A 25,599-nucleotide genomic window follows, 5' to 3' on the forward strand; every position below is an offset into this window, starting at 1 on the left:
CGACAGGCTGAAGGGCTTGGAGGGTTCGAGATGTCCGGTGTTCAGGTGAGTGATGGGTGCATGAGTGCAGAGATAAGTGTGTTTGGTGTGTGTAAAGTGTTTAAAGAAGTTTTACTTACATTTACTTACCTTTACAGCCTTCCTTCCTTCAGGTCTCGGGAGTCCCTCATCTCACCGGCACAGAAATCAGAATGGCCGCGAGCTGTCAAAAGTTGCAGCATTCAGCTTTCTGTTCCGGAGAGACCTCTGAATCAGCTTGAGAGGAAGGAATTAACTTGGAGTGCAGATTGTCAGTGTTTGACAGCTTCAAAGAGCTGTCAAATGCTGATATTTCATCTGTCAAAAGCGCTTGACAGATGAAATGTCAATCTGTGACGTCACCTGTTGCTGGATGGCCCTTAATCAGCCTGCTGAGCCTGCTGGGCGGGCTCAACAAGGTCAGTCAAAAGTGTTGATGAGCTGGAGTCTGAGCTTCAGACACTGCGACACATCAGGGAGGGAGAGAAGTACCTGGACTCTGTGTATCAGGAGGTGGTCACACCTATGAAGTTAATTAATTCAGATGTAGCCCATGGTCAGGGACAGGACGGTGTGACTACGAGTGAGGCAGGTACGGGGATCCAGGAGGTAGAGCTGGAGGAGCCGCAGCCCTTGCTCTTGTCCAACAGGTTTGAGGTTCTTACTCCCTGTGGGGACAGGAGCAGGGACTGCAGGGAGGATGAGCAACCTGGCCACAGCACCGTGGAACGGGGGGCCATTCAAGAGGGGGGAGTAAATAGAAATGTTGTAGTGGTAGGGGATAGTATTATTAGGGGGATAGATAGAGTTCTCTGCAGCCGAGAGCGAGAGTCCCGAAGGCTGTGTTGCCTACCCGGTGCCAGGGTTAAGGGCATCTCCTCTGGGCTGGAAAGAAACTTGCAGTGGGAGGGGGTGGATCCAGTTGTCGTGGTCCATGTTGGTACAAACGACGTAGATAGGACTAGGAAGCTGGTTCTGTTAAAGGAGTATGAGCAGCTAGGGGTCAAATTAAAAAACAGAACCTCAAGGGTAATAATCTCTGGATTCTTACCTGAGCCACGAGCGAATTTGGCTAGGACAAATAAAATTAGAGAGTTAAATGCGTGGCTCAAAGACTGGTGTGGGAGAAATGGGTTTTGCTTCCTGGGACACTGGCACCAGTACTGGGGCAGGAGGGAGCTGTTCCGTTGGGACGGGCTTCACTTGGCCAGTGCTGGGACTAGAGTCCTGGCGGATCATATAACTAGGGCTGTAGAGAGGGCTTTAAACTAACTAGTGGGGGGGAGGTTCCTAGAGAGCAAATAATAAAAATGACAACAGAGAAGGTCATAGACTTAGGTAGCAGTGGGGAAATTAAAAACCAGAGCGTGTCAGGAAGGGGCAGAAGGTATGGAGTAAAAGGTTAAATAATAAAAAGGGCAAAAGCAGGAACTAAGTGTCACAAAACATATTTGAAAGTTCTCTATCTGAATGCACGTAGCATTCGTAACAAAATAGACGAGTTAATGGCACAAATAACTACATATGGGTATGATCTTGTGGCCATTACAGAAACATGGCTGCAGGGTGACAATGCCTGGGAATTAAACATACCAGGTTATTTAACGATCAGGAAGGACAGGCAGGAAGGAAGGGGAAGTGGGGTGGCTATGTTAATAAAGGAAGGAATCACTGTAATACAGAGAAATGATATTGGGTCAAAAGATCAGGATAATGAAACAGTTTGGGTGGAGGTAAGGAATAATAAGGGGAAAAAAACACTAGTGGGCGTAGTCTATAGGCCTCCGAACAGTTGCAACTCTGTTGGACGGAGTATCAATCAGGAAATAGTTGAGGCTTGTAATAAGAACATCTATAACTATGGGGGATTTTAACTATCATATTAATTGGACAAATCAAACTGGGCAGGGTTGCCTTGAGGATGAGTTCATTGAGTGTATTAGGGATGGGTTTCTTGAGCAGTATGTAACTGAACTGACCAGGGGGCAAGCAACCTTAGATCTGGTCCTGTGTAACGAGACAGGATTAATTAAAAATGTCCTAGTAAAGGATCCCCTTGGAATGAGTGACCATAACATGGTTGAATTCCATATTCAATTAGAGGGTGAGAAGGTTGGATCGCAAACAAGCGTGCTAAGCTTGAATAAAGGAGACTATGAAGGTATGAGAGCGGAATTGAGTAGAGTGGATTGGGAAAATAGATTAAAGGGTAAGATGATACATGATCAGTGGTGTACATTTAAGGAGTTATTTTACAACTTCCAAAAAAAAATATTCCACTGAGAAGAAAAGGGTGTAAAAGAAAAGACAGCCATCTGTGGCTAAGTAAAGAAATTAAGGATAGTATTCGACTAAAAGCAAGGGCATATAAGGTAGCCAAATCTAGTGGGAGGATAGAGGATTGGGAAAACTTTAAAAGACAGCAAAAAATAACAAAAAGATTGATAAAGAAAGGGAAGATAGATTATGAAAGTAAATTAGCAAAAAATATAAAAACAGATAGTAAGAGTTTTTATAGTTATATAAAAAGAAAAAGGGTGGCTAAAGTAAATGTTGGTCCCTTAGAGGATGAGACCGGGAAATTAATGGTGGGAAATATGGAGATGGCAAAAACACTGAATGAATATTTTGTATCAGTCTTTACAGTAGAAGACACTAAGAATATCCCAACACTGGACAAACAGGGGGCTATAGGGGGGGAGGAGCTAAACACGATCAAAATCACTAAGGAAGTGGTACTCGGTAAAATAATGGGACTCAAGGCGGATAAATCACCTGGACCTGATGGCTTACATCCTAGGGTCTTGAGGGAAGTGGCGGTAGGGTTTGTGGATGCATTGGTAATAATTTTCCAAAACTCCCTGGACTCAGCAAAGGTCCCGGCAGACTGGAAAACTGCGAATGTAACACCCTTATTTAAAAAGGGCAGTAGACAGAAGGCTGGAAACTATAGACTGGTTAGCCTAACATCTGTGGTAGGTAAAATTTTGGAGTCCATCATTAAGGAGACAGTAACAGGACATTTGGATAATCATAATTTAATAGGACAAAGTCAGCATGGTTTTATGAAGGGGAAGTCATGTTTGACAAATTTGCTGGAGTTCTTTGAGGAAGTAACATACAGGGTGGATAAAGGGGAACCAGTGGACGTAGTGTATTTAGACTTCCAAAAGGCATTTGACAAGGTGCCACATAAAAGATTATTGCTTAAGATAAAAAAATCACGGGTTTGGGGGTAATATTCTGGCATGGATAGAGGATTGGCTAGCTAACAAAGCAGAGAGTTGGGATAAATGGTTCATTCTCAGACTGGCAATCAGTAAATAGTGGTGTTCCGCAGGGGTCAGTGCTGGGTCCCCAACTCTTTACAATCTATATTAACGATTTGGAGGAGGGGACCGAGTGTAACATATCAAAGTTTGCGGATGATACTAAGATGGGAGGGAAAGTAGTGAGTGAGGAGGACTTAAAAAACCTGCAAGGGGACATAGACAGGCTAAGTAAGTGGGCAGAGATTTGGCAGATGGAATACAATACTGGAAAGTGTGAGGTTATGCACTTTGGCAGGAAAAATCGTAGAGCAAGTTATTATCTTAATGGCAAGAAACTGGAAAGTACTGAAGTACAAAGGGATCTGGGGGTCCTGGTGCACGAAACTCAAAAGGTTAGTATGCAGGTGCAGCAAGTGATTAAGAAGGCCAATGGAATGTTGGCTTTCATTGCTAGGGGGATAGAATATAAAAATAGGGAGGTATTGCTTCAGTTGTGCAAGGTATTGGTGAGACCGCACCTGGAATACTGCGTACAGTTTTGGTGTCCATACTTAAGAAAGGACATACTTGCTCTCGAGTCAGTACAAAGAAGGTTCACTCGGTTAATCCCGGGGATGAGGGGATGGACATATGAGGAGAGGTTGAGTAGATTGGGACTCTACTCATTGGAGTTCAGAAGAATGAGAGGCGATCTTATTGAAACATATAAGATTGTGAAGGGGTTGGATCGGGTGGATGCGGGGAGGATGTTCCCGATGATGGGTGAAACTAGAACTAGGGGGCATAGTCTTAGAATAAGGGGCTGCTCTTTCAAAACTGAGATGAGGAGGAACTACTTCACTCAGAGGGTGGTAGGTCCATGGAATATGCTGCCCCAAAAAGCTGTAGAAGCTACATCATTACATAAATTTAAAACAGAAATAGACAGTTTCCTAGAAGTAAAGGGAATTAAGGGTTACGGGGAGCGGGCAGGAATTTGGACATGAGTCTAGGTTCGGATCGGACATGGCCCTGTGGGTAGCGGAGCGGGCCCAGGGGCTGTGTAGCCTGATCCTGCTCCTATTTCGTGTGCCTAATTCTGTTAGATTCAGGAGATGGTTCTGTGATAGTAGATTGGCGGTTAGGATCAGATCAGCCATGATCTTATTGAATGGCGGAGCAGGCTCGAGGGGCCGATTGGCCTACTCCTGCTCCTATTTCTTATGTTCTTATGTTCTTAAATCGCGTGGGTTGGCCACAACTCGATGAAGGCGGAACTACAACCCGAAAAGCTGTAGTCCTGCCTCCTACACGCCTCCTCAATGAAAATCCAGTGTCTGTTAGAATGCCACGATTTACTGCCATATGCATAGCATGCTGACATTCCTTTCTTTGGTTTAGGAAGTTGCAATACGCATTTAAATAGGCACATAACTTGATTTATGCCTTGAATAGTTAAATTAATACTTAGCCTTAAGTTTTGTATAGTAGATAGCTTTCATCAATCTTAAGGAAGCATATTAAAGAAAATTTCTTCTGGGTGCTATGCATAATGAGATTGTAAAATCATTCTTTATAAATGGATTTACAGTTTCATTACACATTCACGGGAATGGTAGCATAGTGGTTATGTTACTAGACTAGTAATCCAGAGGCCTGGACTACGGAGACGTGAGTTCTAAATCCCACCATGGCAGCTGGGGAATTTAAATTCAGTTAATTAAATAAACCTGGAATAAAAAGCTAATATCAATGATGGTAACCATGAAACTAGTGTAAATTGTCATAAAAACCCATCTGGAAATCTGCCATCCTTACCTGGTCTGGCCTATATGTGACTCCAGACCCACAGCAATGCGGTTGACTCTTAACTGCCCTCTGAAATGGCCTAGCAAGCCAATAAGAATAAAACTGAATGGTATCAACCGCGGTACCGGCTAAGGACACGACAACAGCACACCCAGCCCAGTTGATCCTGCAACGTCCTCCTCACCAATATCTGGGGACTTGTGCCAAAATTGGGAGAGCTGTCCCACAGACTTGTCAAGCAACAGCCTGACATAGTCATACTCACAGTATCATACCTTTCAGCCAATGTCTCAAACTCCTCCATTATGTCCTGCCCCACTGGCAGGATAGACCCACCAGGTGGCAGTACAGTCGGGAAGGAGTGGCCCTGGGAGTCCTCAACATTGACTCCGGACCCCATGAAGTCTCATGGGCAAGGAAAACCTCCTGGACGACGTTGGGCTGATAAGGGCAAGTAACATTCGCGCCACATAAGTGCCAGGCAATGACTTTCTCCAACAAGCGAGAGTTTAACCACCGCCCCTTGAATTACCATCGCCAAATCTCTCAACACCCTGGGGGTCATCATTGACCAAAAACTTAACTGGTCCAGCCACATAAATACTGTGGCAACAAGAGCAGGTCAGAGGCTGGGTATTCTGCGGCGAGTGTCTCACCTCCTGACTCCCCAAAGCCTTTCCACCATCTACAAGGTAGCACAAATAAGGAGTGTGATGGAATACTCTCCACTTGCCTGGATGAGTGCAGCTCCAACAACACTCAAGAAGCTCGATACCATCCAGGACAAAGCAGACCGCTTGATTGGCCATCCACCACCTTAAACATTCACTCCCTCCACCACCAGCGTACCGTGGCTGCAGTGTTTACCATCTACAAGATCCACTGCAGCAATTCGCCAAAGCTTCTTCGGCAGCACCTCCCAAACCCCTGACCTCTACCACCTAGAAGGACAAGGGCAGGAGGTGCATGGGAACACCACCACCTCCAAGTTCCCCTTCCCCTCCAAGTCACACATCATCCTGACTTAGAAGTATATCGCCGTTCATTCATCGTCGCTGGGTCAAAATCCTGGAACTCCCTCCCTAACAGCACTGTGGGAGTTCCTTCACCACACGGACTGCAGCGGTTCAAGAAGGCGGCTCACCACCACCTTCTCGAGGGCAATTAGGGAGGGGCAATAAATGCTGGCCTTGCCAGCGACGCCCACATCCCATGAACGAATTTTTAAAAAGTATAGTGAGGAAATCTTACCCCCTTATTTTTTAATTATCTCCAAAATAGGCACAGCTTGAGTAGATACTCTCCAAGAGTAAACTTTCAGTGTGTGGTTATTCAGCTGAAGTGGATACTGCAATTTTCAGTGGTGAGTACTACTGACATTTGCAATAAGCAAATACTCAGTTTAATGAGGTCTAACCCCAAACAAGAAGGCTTAATATAGTGTTAAATTCAGTATTAGCTAGCATGCTGCATTTATGTGCGTTCATTCAATGATGGTAATACATTCACAGTCAAAGTTTTGCTTATTCAAAGTTAAAACCGCCAAATAAGGTGAAGTACTTACAAATCAAGCAAACTTGATTCAGGGAAACAAGGTTTATCGAGTATACAGTTCTTGAGCTCAAACTTCTCAGGTTGAATCCAAATTCCTGTTATAATTTGCTACCTTTTTATACCTGAGCTACAAGTACCTTAACAAAATATTCATATATGGTAAACTACACAGACTTCTAACTACAGAGTAGTGACTAATGAGTGGTCTATAGTACTGCTATTGACATGGTGTGGATGAGCTCACATTCCACTCTGCTGTTTTTCTCCATTTTCTCAGCCGTCTCATTTTGTTCATCCTAAGGTTGCCCAGCCAGCCTTCAATTAAGTGTCAATGGGCTAGTGTTTAATGGTACCTTCTTGCATAGTTTATCAGAGTCTCAAGCATGATGAGCAGAGATCCACTCTACTATTTCAGTCAAGAAAGAAAAATGGGATTCTCTGCTGTTCTGTAAACGACGTATTAACCCTTTACTACCCATGTCTCCGAACATCGGTGCCCTTTAAATTATCTCCCATTCATGCCCCTTTCGAATATTAAGAAAAAGCTTCCACCTGCTTCCAAAGGGAATTCTCAATACCCTCCCCAGACCGAAGCAGAAATTTGTACAGGGCCGAAATTAATTAGAAGTCGGGGGAACTGATTGCGGCCTAATTTTACAGTCCAATATTTCTTGTCTGCACTCACACAGCTGCAGGTGAGACATGCCGACACTTAAAGCAACCCTCTGACTGTATCACTGCAAAAAGGCCATTTTCATGTAATTTAAATGTATATTCAGCAAAATAATTCTAAAATAAATTGTTTTTGTAGACTGTTTACGGCAAGCTATTGAAAAAGGTGAATTCTGTTAATTCTCGTTTTGTGTCGATTTGGATATATATTTGCTGTTTTATCTCTGGTTGCATTGTACTTTATTCATCTTCTATAAATTTATCTCAGAATTATGCTGCATTAATATTAGTATCTTAGTCCTTGAAACATTTGCACGAAATTTCCATTTACATGGACACATTACCTTTCATGTAAATAAATGGATTACTGCCTCCATTAAACAAGAAAGAAATTCCATGCAAATGCATTAAGCGTCTGTGTGCTAATATTTGCACAGCATAATTTTAAGACAATGCCTCCAAAGCTTTTTAATAACTGCTTTTGTAACATTCTTCAAATTCCTTATATTTTACTGTTAAATGTATTTTCCATAGCCTGGTAGCAGATATGTTGAACCAGGTAAAACTAGGAAGAGTTGGCCACCAGGCTATGAAAAATGGATTTACCAGCATGGATGCGAGCAGCCAGTCCAAGGATATCAGACTTTCAGAATCTAAATAAATAAAAACAAACAATTTAAAAGCAGATAACTTGTATAATTAAAAGGAAACAAATAGTTTAATTTTTACATATATATGAAATGTGGCTGTCAATATTTTAATTATATTGGTGATATGGACCATTTTATGATTTGGTTTTAGTGATCTTCACTTTACATATAGTACATGTGTAAGGCGGGGGGCTTCTTTTAACTGATTTAAGGTAATTTACCTGGTCAGGCAGCTTTGCCTGCACTCTGACCAATTTCCAATAAACCAATTTTCAAACAGCGGTTTCGAATCGCTACCCCACCTTCCAGTTCTGACAAGAGGACTTATAATTAATGACATATTAAAACGAACAAGTGGTTTTGATGTGAGAAAGTCAAACTTTTATTAAACTAAAGAAACTATAATCAAATATTAAACCATACCACACGAGCACAGTAATTACAGTAAAATTGCTTAAATGGGGGAAAACAGACGGCAAAAACGAGGGGTAAGTAGCTACAATGTTCATTAAACAATCTAAGCAATATCCCCTTAATTACCATCCCTTAACTCCTTACTAGGTTGCTTTGCTGAGGAGTCAGAAAATCTGCTCACCTGTGTTCCAGCGAAGTAAGAGAGAGAGAGAGAGGCTCACCTGTGGTCCCAGGAAGTAAAAAGAGAGCGATAGCTTCACAGCAGCTATCTTATACCTTGTGAGCCCCCTCCCCCCTCTGCTGTTTGCCTGTCTGGGAAATTAGTGCCCAAAAAGTTCCAATTCACAAGAGAAAAGCTGTGATTGGCTAACTCAAAGTGGTTGGACTGGGTTAGAGTCTGCACTGTGGGGCCGCAATGATCCCGCCCACATCCGGAGTTCACCTGGGCTAAAACAAAAGAGAATGCAACAGCCCTATTGTCCAGTGCTGGGTGATTTAAAAACCCATTCATTGCTTAAACTGTAGCCTTTCAAAAGTCCATTCCAGGGTTTTAGTCTCTCATTGTGTGTCTGAGTAGTTCTGAATGGCTGTGTCAACATAACAGTTTCAAATCGATTGTCTTGTGGTCAATTCTCAAGTGGGCTAATCTCTTATATGTAAATAAACAACTTCAAGTGCTTCTGAAGGAAACCTCCCTTTGATTGGCAGGTCTGACTCACAGCCCCTGTATCCGCCCACTTTTTCACACAGACAACATTACAAGCTGTACAGGCTTTCCAAACCCCGCGGTTCTTGGCCAATGCTTTCTGTGGCCATTTTAAAACCTTTTGTGATTGCCCAAACTCCAGGGAACGATATTAATAAAGTACTGTCTTCGGATGTGTGAATATTTTCCACAGAGCTCCACGACTCCTGTGTTGTCCACGTTCTTTCCATCTCCGAACAGTCTTTTGCGGTTCTGGCACATTTTTAAAACATTGTAGACAAGTCCCATCACCCAATTCTTCGTCCACGATGTGGACCAATATTTTCAAATCTTCAGGGAAAATAGGGGAAATTTTGCAACCCCTACACATGGCACATGTTGGAAACCTGAACACACTGTTTATAAAATTATACATTCATAGGTACGAAATATTCACAAATATCTTTGTTACTTTTGTCCAACTAACTGAAAGCTGGAAGTAAAGGCAAATAAGCAGTACGTGGAAAAAACACCCCAAGAAACAAAAGAAACATTTGGAAAAAAAAGAGAGGAACAGAAGCAGTTGTTGGCGAACACTCACTCAGCAGCTATGGACCTGAGGGAACAGCTGGTGAACAGCGAGAGAAACTGGGGCAGGGAGAAGATGGAGTTACTTGAACGATTTGACAATGAAAGAAAGGAATGGGAAAGTCAACTGAAGGACATGCAGAGGAAGATAGAGCAGGTGCTATAAATAGCGTATAAATAAAACATGCAGAAAAACTTTCACATAGGATTACATTGGCCTGTTTCTGTGCCGTATATCCTTTCGGTCAATGCCAGTGTTTATGCTCCACTCGAGCCTCCCCCTGCCTTTCCTCATCGAACTCTATCAGCATAACCCTCTATTCCCTTCTCCCTCATATGCTTATCTAACTGCCCCTTAAATGCATCTATACTGTTTGCCTCAACTACTTCCTGTGGTAGCGAGTTCCACATTCTCACCACCCTCTGGGTAAAGAAGTTTCTTCTGAATTCCCTATTTGATTTCTTGGTGACTATCTTATATTGATGGCCTCTAGTTATGCTCTTCCCCAGAAGTGGAAACACTCTGTATCTACACTATCAAAACCTTTCATAATTTTAAAGACCTCTATTAGGTCACCCCTCAGCCTTTTTTCAAGCAAAAAGAAACCCAGCCTGTCTATCCTTTCCTGATGGGTATACCCTCGCATTTCTGGTATCATCCTTGTAAATCTTCTCTGCACCCTCTCCAGTGCCTCTATATCCTTTCTACAATATGGCGACCAGAACTGCACGCAGTACTCTAAGTGTGGTCTAACCTAGGTTTGATACAAGTTTAGCATAACTTCACTAGTTTTTAATTCTCTCTCTCTAGAAATAAACCCTAGTGCTTGGTTTGCTTTTTTTGTGGCCTTATTAACCTATGTCGCTACTTTTAGCGATTTATGTACAGTATTTGTGCTCCGAGATCCCTTTGCTCCTCTACCCCACCCAGACTCTCACCCTCCAAGTAATAAGTGACCTATTCTTCACACCAAAATGTAATACCTCACATTTATCTGTGTTGAAATTCATTTGCTAATTATATGCCCATTCTGCAAGTTTATTGTCCTCCTGTAATTTGTTGCATTCCTCCTCAGTATTGACTATCCCCCCTCAATTTGGTGTCATCTGCAAATTTAGAAATTGTGTTTTTGATTCCAAAGTCTAAATCATTAATATAAATTGTGAACAACAGTGATCCTAGCACTGATCCTTGTGGAACACCACTACCCACCTTCTGCCACTGTGAATAGCTACCCTTTACCCCTACTCTCTGCTTTCTGTCTTGAAGCCAGCTAGCTATCCAATCTGCTACTTGTCCCTGACTCCACATTCTCTGACCTTATTCATTAGTCTATTATGTGGTACCTTATCGAAGCCTTTTGAAAATCTAGATAAATTACATCATCTGCATTACCTTTGTCTGCTCTCTCTGTTACCTCTTCAATAAATTCAATAAGGTTGGTCAAGCAAGACTTTTCCTTTTGAAATCCATGCTGACTATTCATTATTATATTTTTGGCTTCTACATATTCTTCTATTTTCTCCTTTAGTAGCGATTCCATTGTTTTTCCTACCACCGATGTTAATCTATAGTTAAACTATTAGGCCTATAATTCCCTGGACATGTTCTATCTCCCTTCTTAAATATAGTCCTCTGGCACTACACCTTTTTTTAATGAAGTATTAAATATGTGTAGTAATGCCTCTGCTATCTCTTCCCTAGATTCTTTTAAAATATGTGGATGTAATCCATCTGGACCAGGGTTTTTTTCCTCTTTGAGTTTGATTAGTTTATTTAATATATCTCCTCTTTTTATTTTAAATGCATTTATTTCATTACTAATCTCATGATCCAATGTCATGTCCACCTGCTGTATCTCCCTGGTAAATACTGAAGCAAAGTAATTATTTAATATTTCTGCCATCACTCTATCGTTGCCTGTGGTTTTATCCTGCCCATCCCTTAGTGGCCCTATTCCCATCCTGATCTTCCTTTTTTTATTTATAAAATATTTTACTATTTTGTTTTGTGTTCCTTGATAATTTAATTTCATAGTTACTCTTTGCCTTCCTAATTGTTTTTTGACTTCTCTCCTAATCTCTTCGTATTCTCCCTTATCATGCTCTCCCCTGCTGTCCATGTACTTAATATATGCCTCTTTCCTTACCCTCAATTTTTCCCTTATGATTTTATTCATCCATGGTGTCCCATTAGTGCTTATTTTGTTCTTTTTTTAGCAGAATATATTTTTCCTGGACTCTGCTGAACTCCATTAAAAAAAATTCCCATTGCTATTCTGCGTCATTGTTGCCAATATTGATGTCCATTTTATTTTCCCAAGTTCTATTCTCAGCCCCTGAAATTCAGCTTTTCTCCAATCTATTACCCTGGTCTTCATCATACTTATGTCCTGCTCAATTATTATCTTAAAGCATATTATATTATGGTCCCTATTGCCTAGATGTTCCCCTACTTTTACTTCTCTTATCTACTCTGGTTCATTCCCCATTACTAGATCCAATAGTGAATCCAACCTTGTTGAACTTTTTACATATTGGGTTAGAAAGGAGTCCTGTACACATTGTAGGAACTCCATTCCCTTGTCGCCTTTACCTACCTCTTCTGTCCAATTAATATTGGGTAGTTGAAATCCCCCATGATTATTATTCTATGTTGTTTACTCATTTCCCTAATTATTTTGCAATATTTCTTCCTCCACCTCCCTTCCATTATTAGGTGGTCGGTAGACTACTCCTATTAGTGTGATTGATCCTTTATTGTCTTTTATCTCTATCCACATGGATTCTATTTTTGTCTTGCTGATAACTGCATCACTTTTTTCTACTGCCATTATGTTATCCCTAATAAGTACAGCTACTCCACCTCCCCTTTCTCCTTCTCTATCTTTACCAAATATGTTATACCCTGCAATGTTTAGTTTCCAGTCCTGATTTTTCTGTAGCCATGTCTCAGTAATCCCTACTATGCCTGGTTCCTTGCAATGCATGATTGCCTCCAGATCTCCTGTTTTATAACAGACACTGTGTGCATAGCTGTACAGACATCACATTTTTTTCTATACTGTTATTTGGAACATTTTTCTATAATGTTATTTGGAAATACATTAAAATGTTCCTGCTGATAGCATGGTACAGAGAGGTTGTTTTATGTTGCTTCTCTATTAATCACTTGTATGCAAACCTGACAAGGTCATATTAGTTAATATCACAGATTGCTTTTTCTTAGCTTCTAAGTCTACTTTGATGTAATGAGGGAAAAACTGATAAAATCATCCATTGCTTTAGATCATAATTTTATGTTGTCTGATCTATTTTTAATGAATAAGCAAGTTATTATGCCTCAGTTTGTTTAGGACATTGTCAATATTTTCTATTCGTATCCATTTTATATATCTCCCCACTGTATATTATAAAAGTTCAATTTAGCAGTAAATGTACACAGAGAGAAAAGTAGAAAACTTTCATCTCCCCACTAGTGACATTTCTCACCATGGTGAGCACAAAATTCAGTTAGACATTTTTAGAGTAAAGCTCCAAAACAAACTAAAAGAACAATGTTATTCAGTGCTACCATGTCAGTGCTGTTCCACTTTGTGTAAAAAAAAACTTGTATTTATATAGCACCCTTATTGACATCAGGATCTCCCAAAGCACTTCACAGTCAATTAAGCAGTCTTAAAGTGTAGTCACTGTTGTAATGTAGGGAAATCATGTAGAGCTTTGGTTCTTCCTCTGTAACTCCTTAATCTAATACAACTCATCTGAGGACATAACTAAATGAAAATGAGTTCTATTTCTGAGAGGAGGAATATTGAATCTCTGCTGGCATTGTGCATGACCATGCTGACAGTTTAAGAAATGCACAGATTACCTTCCTGTCCTGTTATTCGGGGAATGAGACACTGAGAGCATAAAAATGTAATTGAAATAAGGGCAGTTAAATGATTGGAGAACTGTCTCAGCCCATTAAAAAAAAACCTCTATCTTCCAGCTCCTTTAAGTAGCTTAGTCTTCTGGCAAATACTAAATCCCTTGGGGGTGACTTAACGTCAATTTGACACATCACCTGGTTCTAGGGAATTAGGCTGAGGAAATTGGGGCGGAGACCTGTTACACTGGGTCTCCATTCTATTAGCGCTCGACTGGGTGGGAGATTGGCGTTCAGGTCCATCAAAAGCACGCTGATCAGTGTTAATAACGTGGTCTCCCATGCCTTTTTATGTGGTCTGTTGACTCCACATCCAGTATAACTGGGATTCTGAGGTTGCCAAGAGAGGGGCAGTGGTAACAAGAGCATTTAAAGGGCCACAAAGAAACTTATCTCTGCTCTTTTAAGACCATTTCCAGCCCATTTTTCATAAACTTTTCCTCATGACAAATAAGATCTTGTGTGTTTTTGCACCAATTGTTTTATTTATTTGTTTACAGCAATTCCATCTGAATCATTAATGGGTTTCCCAATGGGAACACCCCAGTGAGGTGTTGGGAGAAATGGGATGACCCCTGAAGGGATGGCAGGTTTTATATGATGCACCAAAAGTGCTCTGTGCCCAACCAGCAGTACCCACACACCTGTATCTGTATCCAGGGGTAACCAGGCTTCACATTGACAGACAATGAGAGAAGGTGAAGGCTCCAATTCTCAATGTAAGTGTGACAGCAGACCGATTAGCACAGGTCTGTGAGAAGGCCTGACTAACTATTATGTTTGATGGCTCTTCAGAAACACCCCAAGTATAGCATGTCATACAGGGTGCTGTATGAATACGGCATGCCAGTGAAGCCTGATTGTCCACACCCGTCAAAATGTGACCAACCATATTTGCAGGTGTTGTCGCACCCAACGCTGTGGGAAAGTAACTTCATAGGATCTGGGTCAGAAGAAAGTCAGATGCAGAGCTGTGCCATCTACTGTAAAGACACCTGCTGTTAACATGCACCTTAGACCTGGCAAAGCAAGTGTTAGAAAGAGTCAACTGCAGCTTCAATTTGCACATTGGGCTTCCTTTGCCTTCATTTTTGTATTTCTTAATCCCCTGCCCCATCAGTCTTGGCAAAGGCTGCTAATTGGTTGAGATGACTTTTAAGATTTTCTATAAGCTTTCAGAATTTTTGTCCCACCATTGTTGCACTCCCCTTTAATTTTCCCCATCCTTTAATTTCACGTGTAAACAAATTTCCTCTCCTACGACTAGTATACTTCCAAATCTTGATGCAGTCTGCACCAGAATCTGTGAATAAAGATGCAAATGAGCTGACCCAAGAAATTTGAGTGATATTAATGCATTACTACTCGGATGGATTTAACATCAGTTATTAATGTTTTCAACATTACTTTCAGCAGAAGAGAAAAATCATCCTCCATATAAGTAGAGAAAGGGTTCATAATTGAATACATTGATTAATGGCTTCAATGCTACAAGATGAAGATGATGAGGAAGGAAAGTTGCTGCATTATCAAGACAAAATAATCTATGGGTTTAGTAACAGGTGAAAGTGGCAAACACATAACTACAGCCACAGGATTTTGTTTTATTAAATCTATAATTGAGGTGATGTTATGTTATACTAATTCTTATCTACAGTGTAATTCAGTTCTTTTTGGATCACTCAGACCTTAAGTTGTCTTCATTTTGCTGTAACTTCTCCTTCTCTTCATCATTTGTAGCACTAAAGGCATTGATCAATTTGCTCAAGTATGAATATTTTCTCTACACATGGGGTTTATTATTTTTTCAAAAGACTTAGCTACTTGAAAGAGCTGGGATATAAACAATATTTTAATAGACAGATGTATTTACTCCATTCTTTTAATTCACCTTATTTCAGTAAAATTCTTGGGCTACTTTAGCTTCCAAAGTGTCATCCCTGATTAATAGAACAAGTAGGCAACCTGTGTATTTCCAGAATTACCAACATGGATGTGCAAAAGACCAGCAGAGATTGAATTACCCTCCATTTTCCTTCTTATAAATAAAAGGGATCTGATCATCAATAATATGTATAAGCTTACTATTTGTCTTTCTGGAAAAAAATCCCTTTGCACATTCATTACAAAAAACAAAATCATTGGACATGGCACCAGCAGTCAATACTTGAAGGGCATAAAAAATGCATGAGTATTCGCTGCTTCTAATCTTGTCTTCGATCTACTCTGGACTCAACCTTAGGTTCTGGAGGTGGAAGAACAGCATGGCAACACATTGCACCACCTAATCTCTAATGGCTAATTAACTGAGCTTGACATGGGTGCCTAGGTGCTTGTGATAATTTCAGTTGCAATTGAGAACTATTGAATCATAAATATTTGTTATCTACTTGTTGAAACAATAAATGTTGTATCAATATAATTTTTTTAAATCTGCACAGATTTACTGGGACGTAAATTCAAGACAAGAGTGTAAATTGAATGGACAAGGAAATGGACAAAGACAAAGAAAAAGAGATGATTGGGTACTGCTTAATTTACATGCCTCCAGTCTTGAATGCAATGAGTCACATGATGAAAAAGACCAGAATCGTATGAACAGTGCAAGGGCCCTTGGTGCAGGGATGGAAGAAGTTATTTTGAATGATACAGATCAAGGCATAGGAAAGAGTACAAGTGACCCATTGTTTATTGAGGAATTATCACTTGAAAGTTTAGAGGAAGGTGGTAGCAGTGAAAATTTGCAAAATACAGAGAATGATAAAAAGAAATACTCCAGTGCTCTGAATGCAGTAAGTAGTCCATTTCTGTAAATTACAGTGTGTCAAGTAACATTGTTGACATTTGGGTACCTATATCTTACAAATTATTTATCATTTTCACAGGCTTTACAAGAAATAGCAAAAGTAAGCGAAGAATTATGCAGTTACCAAGAGGAAGTCCGGAAAAAAGTGAACCACAGAAGGTATCAATATATCAGAAACATTTAAAGTTGCAATTCCTATTTATTCATAGTGTGCAGATTAAAGTATCAAGGAGAAAAAAGATGGGAAAAGAATATATCATGGGCAGAACTGGGCTGAATCTTTTCTCAGGGACTTTCTTACCAGGTGCATTGCACTGAGAGGGTGGGCTGGCAGACGGTGTTCGTCCTACATGAAGTTGATGGGGCAAAGCCTTGATTTTGAAAAGAGCCACTTTAGATGGACCACAAAATCTGGGCACTGTAATGGAGTGGCATTTGCTTTGGCTGGGGGGGAAGATCCCTCTCATTTTCTTCCAACTATTGAGCCAATTTTAACTCGGGTCGAGAGTCGTGCAGACGAGGGCCAAGGCGGAAAGCAAATGATCCTGTCCTCCACAGCATGAGTCCCTAGAGCTTTTAATTCCCATTCCTCATCTGCATAGGCCCCCCATCAGTGTCCTGCTGGAAGCGGCAGCTGGCCGGCGGGCGGGCACGGAATGTCGAGTGGCAAGAGGCTGCTGCCGGGGACCCAAATGAATTGGTCCTAGCCCTTTGCTGTGGGGTTGGGAGGGATTTCTGGAAGGCCTTGCAATCAGGGGAGGAGGACAGCAGCCCGGGCCAGCTTTCTTTCTGGGGCCTGGAAAAGCACTTCTGCTCCTCCTGACTCCACAAGGAAAGTTAAAAAAATAAAATAAAACCACTTACTTTTTTGGTCCTCCCTTTGCCCAGGCTCCTCTCCCCACCAGGTTGGACTAGCATGGAAGCCACAATGGTTTCCCCGCGCAGGCCTTCGGTTAAAATGGCAGACAGGCCCCGATTCATGTTTAAAGAACTACCTTGCCGGCTTCCAGTGAGTGTCCCTCTCGCCTGCTCCAAAGAATAGGTTAAGTTCGCAACCCATGGGAAGGCAGCGGGTAAGTCCCACGGTCACTTTAACTGCCGGCCTGTCCGGTTTCTGCTGGGTGAGCACAGTTACAATCGGTCCTTATATGTCTGGGTGTGCGAATATACAAAGTCATTTTTCTCTTAGGCAAGATTCTGTGCTTATTACACGGTGCCCAACTCCCACTGTCTGGCTTGGGGTTCTCTAAAATATGGCTATGACTCCTTCCCACAGATTTTTTCCCCCTGATTTCTGTCACTAGTAGGAAGATGATGCCATCTGCTCTAAGTAGACTTCTCTATTGCTATCATTAGTCCCAATACAGAAGTCGGTGTATTTGATGGCATTTATTGTCCATCTGCCAAGATGGAGTATTTGGAGTGTTGCTTTGAAGCAATCTAACAACCTAACTGTGAACTAGTAAAATCCTCCTAGTGAGAACCAATCAAGTTTGGATAACAGCTGAAGCTGCAATTTGAATTCTTCACATTCTGTAAATCTAGAATTACCAAACTGCATCACCAAGACAAAAAAAATGTCATTATCGTTTTACAGTTATCAATCACGCAGTTATTAAAAAACTACCATCAATTTTATGTTTTTTTTGAACCAGAACAAAATCAATTTCATATCTGCAAGAGAAAAAACATGAAAATACATTTTTAAGAAATGAAACCTCCTCAGATGAGAATAGCTGCGTGTCAAATGATATATTTAAAGCATTAAGTCCTACACTTTCAGAATACCAAAAATGTTCTGAAGAGCTACACAATGAGAAAAAGTGGAATCACTCCAATAGGGATGGGCACGAAATTTCTCCTGGACTTTCAGGAGGACATGGCGTAAATGATGCATCTCCCTCAAGGAAAATAGCTCCACCAGTTCCACCAAGGACATCCTCTTGGTACCTTGCAAGTTCATTCTCAGTATTTCCACAGCATCATGAAGATGCTGTGAAGGAAGATAACAGTAACTACAAAACACAAAATCATATTGCAGGAAAAAGTTGCAATAGCCCTTATGTTGTAAGAAAATTTGAAGCAATGCTGCAGGAAAATGAACAGAAATCTTTTATAGATGGAAGACTTTTTCGGACTTTAGCACCACAAATTAAATGTGACACGGGTCCTAAATGCAATAAAAACAATTACCACAGCAGGTGGTCATGTGATGTAACTAAATTTGATTTAGGAACTGAAAACAAGTCTTTTGGTTCAGCAGGTAAAACATTTTCTTCAGATAAAAACATCATGTTGCCGATGCAGGAGCAGAGCCTGGGTCCAAACTCCATCAGTGGACTTAGGCAAACAAAACCTCTGTCTCCAAAATCCAATCCATCAGAGTGTAACTTTTCAAGCACTTCAAAGACAACAGGAGTTTGCAATACCAGTGGTGTGTTTATGCAGTCCGCATTAGATGTACCTTCAACACATACTGGTAGCTTCAGAGAAACTGCTTTAAACACTGAAAGCTGTGATCCTGTTGTATATGGAAAATCAGTGGAATTGACACAGAATGAGACAACTACTTGTCCAAGATCCAGCTTCTCACTTCACTCTGCAGGGAATGTCCATGCCACCAGACAATTTTCTTCAAAGCATACTGGTTCAGCTTTTAGACCTTATATGTCACCTTCCATCACCAACACAAAAATAGCAGGACAGGACAAACATAGCAACGGATTTCCTGGTTGGATGGCTGATAATGACAAAAGGCACATGTTTGACAAAGTAGACTTGATTCCAAATAATTTTTCCAGTCCAACGCAGTCACCGTATGCAAGGTCCAATTTTGATATTGTCCAAACAGTATTGAGAAACAATGAAAGACCATCAAGTCCTTCCTTTCAAGTGAAGAAAAAATTTGCCAATTTTGCTGATAGCAGAACAAAGCAACAGACATCTCATCCTGGATCTTTGCATGAAAATCCAAATAAGATTGCTCACCTTTTTCAAATACTTCACCTAGATCAAGAAAAACAAGAGGTAAGGAGGAAATCAGGACCATCCCAGTGGGCCTCAGGGCAGGAAACTTCATTACCTGTGGTAAGCTTTTGTTGTGTAAATTAAATGTTTTGACACGTGTACAACAATGACGTTTTATAACTGTAAGCCTGTATTGTAATTGTTGGTACTATTACCCCTCTGATTTAAATCTGTTTTTCTCTCTGGTCAACATAGTGAGCAGATGTCTGTTCCCAAACCTCTAATGATGCCCTTTTAAAGTGACCTCAGCAATTTGCATGAGTATGACCTAGGATGATTAACCTGTTTTTTTAATTCCACCTGCGGTGAAGTGTCTATCCCCTGCTTTTTTATTTCCCCCTATTTTGGCGAACAATCATAAGCACGTAAGAAGTTTTATGAACTGTAAAAAGCCACTAGACCCAACAACACCCTTTATATTGATGTTGATCTTACCCAACTTCTCAGTATACGCATTAACTCTTTCTCGCCCCAGAAATGCATCCAGTTACCTCTTGTATCTATTTATACTATTTTCTTTAATTGACTTCCCTTACACAAATCTATTACCTTGTGTGTAAAAATGTCTTGCTGGAATTCTATTGTTATTCCTAATTTTTAACTTGTCTTCCTGTATCTGAGGACTTTGTTACAGTGAAAAATGTGTCTGTCCGTCTCCTTCATAATCTTGAAAATATCAATTAGCTCATCTTGAAGTTTTATCGGTCAGAAACTTCCCAGCCCTGCGAGTGCGGGTTTGGAGGCAGGCCTGCTGTCAAAATGGCCCTGATTGACAGCGGGGCGGAAGTCCACTCTGGACCCGCCTCCGTGTAAGTTTCTCAACTGTCGGGTCTGCCTGTGTATCGCAGACCCGACACCAAGCGGTGTGCCAATTAAGTAAGATACTTAACAGACAGTTTAAAGCTATTTAAGAGGATTAAAAGCAGGCACTTACAATTTTACCAACTTTTTGATGAGTTTGCTGTCCCTCGGGGAACACGCCAGGTAAGTGGAGTCGGGTTCTCAATGACTCTCCATTGCTTTCAATAGGTGACAGCTGCAAAAGTGGTATAAAAGCTACCATTTTACAGCTGTTCACTTTCCAATGTCAAAAGCTGTATCCTTCAGTGTTAGGAAGAGTATTTTCAGCCTCATATACTTTGGAATTATTTGTAGTGAACTCTATATTCACTGTAACCTTCTTTGAAGAAAATTTCTGACCAGTGACAGATTGCTTCTGTCAACGCAACTGGATCTGGCATATCAACAATCAAAATGGGCACGATTCATGCTCTCTCATCTTGATCTTCCGAGTCTGATGAGGAACAGCCGCAGGAGCAGCAGAACCACCACACCAGCATCAGCAACAACAGGAGCGCCAACCTTCTCCTCATGCTGCACAGGGCGGAGGACATTAGCGCAAGGATGCACCGTGTCGGAAGCCATACCCCCAGCACACGGTCTATAGGCAGAGGATTAGCTACCTAAACATGACGGAGCAGCAGTGCCAAAGGAGACCAGGCTATCGCGCCAGGTGGTCACCGACCTTTACGCATTGCTAGAGGAAGACCTGCAGCCCAGAGGAAGGGGTGAACAGCCATTACCAGTGGCTGTCAAAGTCACCCTTGCCCTCAACTTCTTCACCTCAGGTTCCTTCCAGGTATCTGCCGCAGACATTAGCTGCATTTCCCAGTCTGCCGCACACAGATGCATCACACAGGTCACCGATGCCCTGTTTAACAAGTCGGGTAAGTTTATAAAGTTTACCACTCATCAAGCCAGTGTAACTGAGCGGGCGATCGGCTTCGCCACTCTGGCTGGCTTCCCACGGGTGCAGGGAGTGATTGACTGCACACATGTGGCAATCAGGGCACCCCATCACAGTCCGAGAGCTTTTGTGAACCGCAAGGGTTTCCACTCCCTAAACGTTCAGCTGGTGTGCAACCACAATAAAATCGTCATACATGTGTGCGCCAAGTTCCCTGGCAGCTGCCATGATTCGCACATCCTACTCCACTCCACCGTCCCTCAGCTGTTCGAACCGCCAACCAGTCTTTCAGGTTGGCTGCTTGGGGACAAAGGCTATCCCCTCAAGACATGGCTGATGGCACCTTTGAGTAGGCCAGCGAATGAGGCTGATGGAACGTACAATCAGAGCCTCATCTCCACGAGAACTATCAATGAGCAAACTATAGCGTTGCTTAAAATGCGATCCAGATGCCTGGACAAATCTGGAGGGGCCCTTCAGTAAGCACCAGCGAGGGTATCCAGTCGAGCCCAGGCCCAGTCGAGCAGCGGCAGCAGCGGGAGTGGCGGACTTGCGAGGGAGCAGCAACTGTGGGAGAAAATAAAGGTCGGTGATTTTCAGGCCTAGTCGAGCAGCGGACCTGCGAGGGAGCAGCGGCTGTGGGAAAAAATAAAGGTCGGTGATTTTCAGGCCCAGTTGAGCAGCGGCAACAGCGGGAGCGGCGGCAGAATTCAAGAGTGACGTCACAGTACAGAAAGTGACACCAGCGCAGGGGAAGAAGCTGATTGGTGAGTAGTGGGTGAGTTTTTTTTTTCAAGTTTAAGTTTATTTCTTGCAGCATGTGGGATATCCTAGACGCTCCTTGCAGTCAGGATGACCACATGTGCAGTAAGTGCCAACAGTTTGGCCAACTTGAGATCCGGTTTTCGGAGCTCGAGCGTCAGCTGGAGGCACTGCGGTGTATCCGCGATGCTGAGAGTTACGTGGATAGCACGTTTTTAGACGTGGTCACCCGACAGCTTAAGAAAGTGCAGTCAGAGAGGGAATGGGTGACCACCAGTCAGAAGAAGGGGGGCAGGCAGGTAGTCAGGAAAGCCCCAGAGTGCATCTCACCCAACAACCACTTTTCTGTGTTAGAAAACGGTGAAAATGACAGTTCCTCTGGGGAGTGCAGCCAGAGCCACGTTCACGGCACTGTGGGTGGCTCAGCTGCACAAGGGGGGAGGAGTAAGAGTGGAAGGGCAATAGTGGTAGGAGACTCAATAGTGAGGGGTGCAGACAGGCGTTTCTGCGGCCGCAGATGTGACTCCAGGATGGTATGTTGCCTCCCTGGTGCCAGGGTCAAGGATGTCACTGAATGGCTGCAGGACATTTTGAAGGGGGAGGGCAAACAGTCAGAAGCCGTGGTTCACATTGGTACCAACGACATGGGTAGAAAAAGGGATGAGGTCCTGCAACAAGAATTTAGGGAGCTAGGTAGCAGATTAAAAAGCAGGACCTCAAAGGTTGTAATCTCTGGATTACTCCCGGTGCCACATGCTGGTGAGTATAGGAATAGGAGGATAGAGCAGATGAATGCGTGGCTAAAGAGTTGGTGCAGGAGGGAGGGCTTTAGTTTCCTGGATCACTGGGTCTGTTTCTGGGGAAGGTGGGACTTGTACAAGTCGGACGGGTTGCACCTGAACCAGAACGGGACCAACATCCTTTCAGGGAGGTTTGCTATTGCTGTTGGGGGGGGGGGGTTTAAACTAACTTGGCAGGGGGATGGGATACGGAGTAGAGATGCAGTAGGGGGTGATGCACAGCCAAATATAGAGGAAAAAACAAGTCAGTCTGGAAGGCAGAGCACATATGTAACGGCACAAGGGAGTATGGCAAGGCTGGATGGCATTTATTTTAATGCAAGGAGTCTTACGAGTAAGGCAGATGAATTGAAGGTGTTGATGAACACATGGGAGTATGATATTGTTACTATCACAGAAACATGGTTGAGGGAGGGGCAGGGCTGGCAGCTCAATATTCCGGGGTATAGAATCTTCAGGCGAGACAGAGGGGGGTGTAAAAGAGGAGGGGGTGTCGCAATATTAACCAGGGAGTCAATTACTGCAGTAAGGAGGGATGATATCTTAGCAGGTTCCTCTAATGAGGCCATATGGGTAGAGCTTAAAAACAAAAAGGGGGCAAGCACTTTGCTGGGAGTGTACTATAGGCCCCCCAAACAGTCAGGGAGAGATAGAGGAATGGTTATGTAGGCAAATCTCAGAGAAGTGTAGAAATAATAGTAGGGGATTTCAACTTCCCCAATTTTAACTGGGATAGTCGGAGTGTGAAAGGCTTAATGGGTGCGGAATTGTTAAAGTGCATCCAGGAGAGCTTTTTGAGCCAGCATGTAGAAAGTCCTACAAGAGAGGGGGCAGTACTGGACCTAATTCTAGGGAATGTAGCCAGGCAAGTGGTAGAAGTGTCAGTAGGAAAGCATTTTGGTGACAGTGACCATAATTCGGTGAGATTTAAGGTAGTCATGGAAAAGGACAAAGATGGACCGGAAATAAAGGTTCTAAATTGGGGGAAGGCCAATTTTAATATGATACGGCAGGATCTGGCCAAAGTGGATTGGGATCAGCTACTGTGTGCAGTTCTGGTCGCTGCACTATAGGAAGGATGTGATTGCATTAGAGAGGGTACAGAGGAGATTCACCAGGATGTTACCTGGGCTGGAGCGTTTCAGCTATGAAGAGAGACTGGACAGGCAGAGTAGAGAAGGCTGAGGGGGGACCTGATTGAGGTGTACAAAATTATAACGGGCATAGCTAGGGTAGATAGAAAGGAACTTTTCCTCTTAGAAGAGGGGTCAATAACCAGGGGGCATAGTTTCAAGGTAAGAGGCAGGAGGTTTAGTGGGGATTTGAGGAAAAACTTTTTCACCCAGAGGGTGGTTGGAATCTGGAACTCACTGCCTGAAAGGATGGTAGAGGCAGGAACCCTCACAACATTCAAGAAGCATTTAGATGAGCACTTGAAACGCCATAGCATACAAGGCTACGGACCAAGTGCTGGAAAATGGGTTTGGAATAGATAGGGCTTGATGGCCGGCGCAGACACGATGGGCTGAAGGGCCTCTTTCTGTGCTGTATAACTCTATGGGGTCGATTTTCCTGGAGCCGTCAGGCGGGGTTTCAGGCGCGTGGGGGGGGGGGAAAATCCCGAATTTGGGGGTCCCGACACCATCTCGCCCAAAACCCCGCCCCACGCAAGTTTCAAGGGCGGCGGGTACCCGCCCCGCACTGGGACCCGCCGAAACCAGGCGGGAAGGGATTAGTGCCAATTAACTGCCTGTTAACAGGCAGTTTTTAGCCTAATCCCTATTTTGAGGGGTTTCGTATGGGATTCCCAATGGCTCCAAACCACGCCAGGTTAGAGCAGGCGGGCCGTCGGGTTGAAGGAGTTGGAGGGGTCACGATGTCAGTGCTCAGGTGAGTGATGGGTGCATGAGTGCAAAGGTAAGTGTGTTTGGTGTGTCTAAAGTGTGTAAAGAACTTTTACTTACCTGTACTTACCTTAACAGCCTTTCTTCCTGTAGCCGTCGGGAGCCCATCACTCAGCCGGCACTTAAAGCTGAACGGCCGCGATCTGTGAAAAGTGACAGCCTTCGGCTTTGAGTGCTGCTGAGAGTTCTAACTGAGTCTGTGCAGAAGGACTCATGTTAGAACTCAGACTGTCAGTGTTTCACAGCTTCAAACAGCTGTGAAACACTGATATTTTATCTGTCAAGAACTCTTGACAGATGAAATTGCAGTCTGTGATGTCACCTGTTGCCGGGTGGCCCTTAATTGGCCTGCTGAGCCCGCACTCAACAAGGTCAATCAAGGGAAAATCGCGCCAATTGGCCGGACGTCGAAGTAGGCGGGTCTAAAACCCGAAAGTTGTAGTCCCGCCTTCTTCCCGACAGTTTCAGGAAAATCGACCCCTATGACTTTAATAGTTGTGGTGTGTTGCACCCATCACAATATCGCTCAGCAGCGAGGACTGGTGCTAGATGATGAAGATGGTGCAGAGCGAAGAGTGTCATCGAAAGAGGAGCAACATGAGGTTGAGAACGCCGAAGAGGAAGACCTGGAGGAGCCGGCACAGCCGTTAAGACCAGGGACGCCCTCATAAATGCCAGGTTCCAGTAACTTTGTGGATCTCACATATTTGCCTGGCACAGGCGACCATATGTTGGCATCATCCCACACCAGCAACATAAACCATTCAATCAATGACTACTTCCTTCTTTGGGCATGCAGCAATGGTGCTGATGATGAAATCAGCCCTGACCATACACTCTGCCACCTCCATTCTATCTCACACATTTGGCTGCTTCTGCAAAGTGAGAGAAATAAATGATTTAATTACATAGCTCCATGTTTGTACAACCATCACAATGATACTGATAAACACACCCGAGTGAAAACCTTAATGACTGTTC

The 25,599-nt window shown here is 42.9% G+C and overlaps 1 protein-coding gene across 3 annotated transcripts in view; it reads left to right on the forward strand.

The window, feature by feature from the left end:
- Positions 1-25,599, forward strand: part of LOC147112682 (uncharacterized protein KIAA0408-like) — a 46,513-nt gene that overhangs the window by 9,787 nt on the left and 11,127 nt on the right. The window contains exons 3-6 of one of the 3 annotated variants that reach the window (XM_085997174.1): positions 9,547-9,798; positions 16,014-16,364; positions 16,458-16,537; positions 18,034-19,405. In XM_085997174.1, coding sequence (XP_085853300.1) covers positions 9,547-9,798; positions 16,014-16,364; positions 16,458-16,537; positions 18,034-19,405 — 2,055 coding nt within the window. Of the gene's footprint in view, positions 1-9,546; positions 9,799-16,013; positions 16,365-16,457; positions 16,538-18,033; positions 19,466-25,599 lie in introns of all 3 variants that reach the window. The other 2 variants (XM_085997175.1, XM_085997173.1) reach the window with 2 other exon arrangements.

This window comes from Somniosus microcephalus, chromosome 9 (assembly GCF_052327205.1).
Source record: "Somniosus microcephalus isolate GS21.2 chromosome 9, FLI_Smic_1.0, whole genome shotgun sequence".
Lineage (NCBI taxonomy): Eukaryota > Metazoa > Chordata > Chondrichthyes > Squaliformes > Somniosidae > Somniosus > Somniosus microcephalus.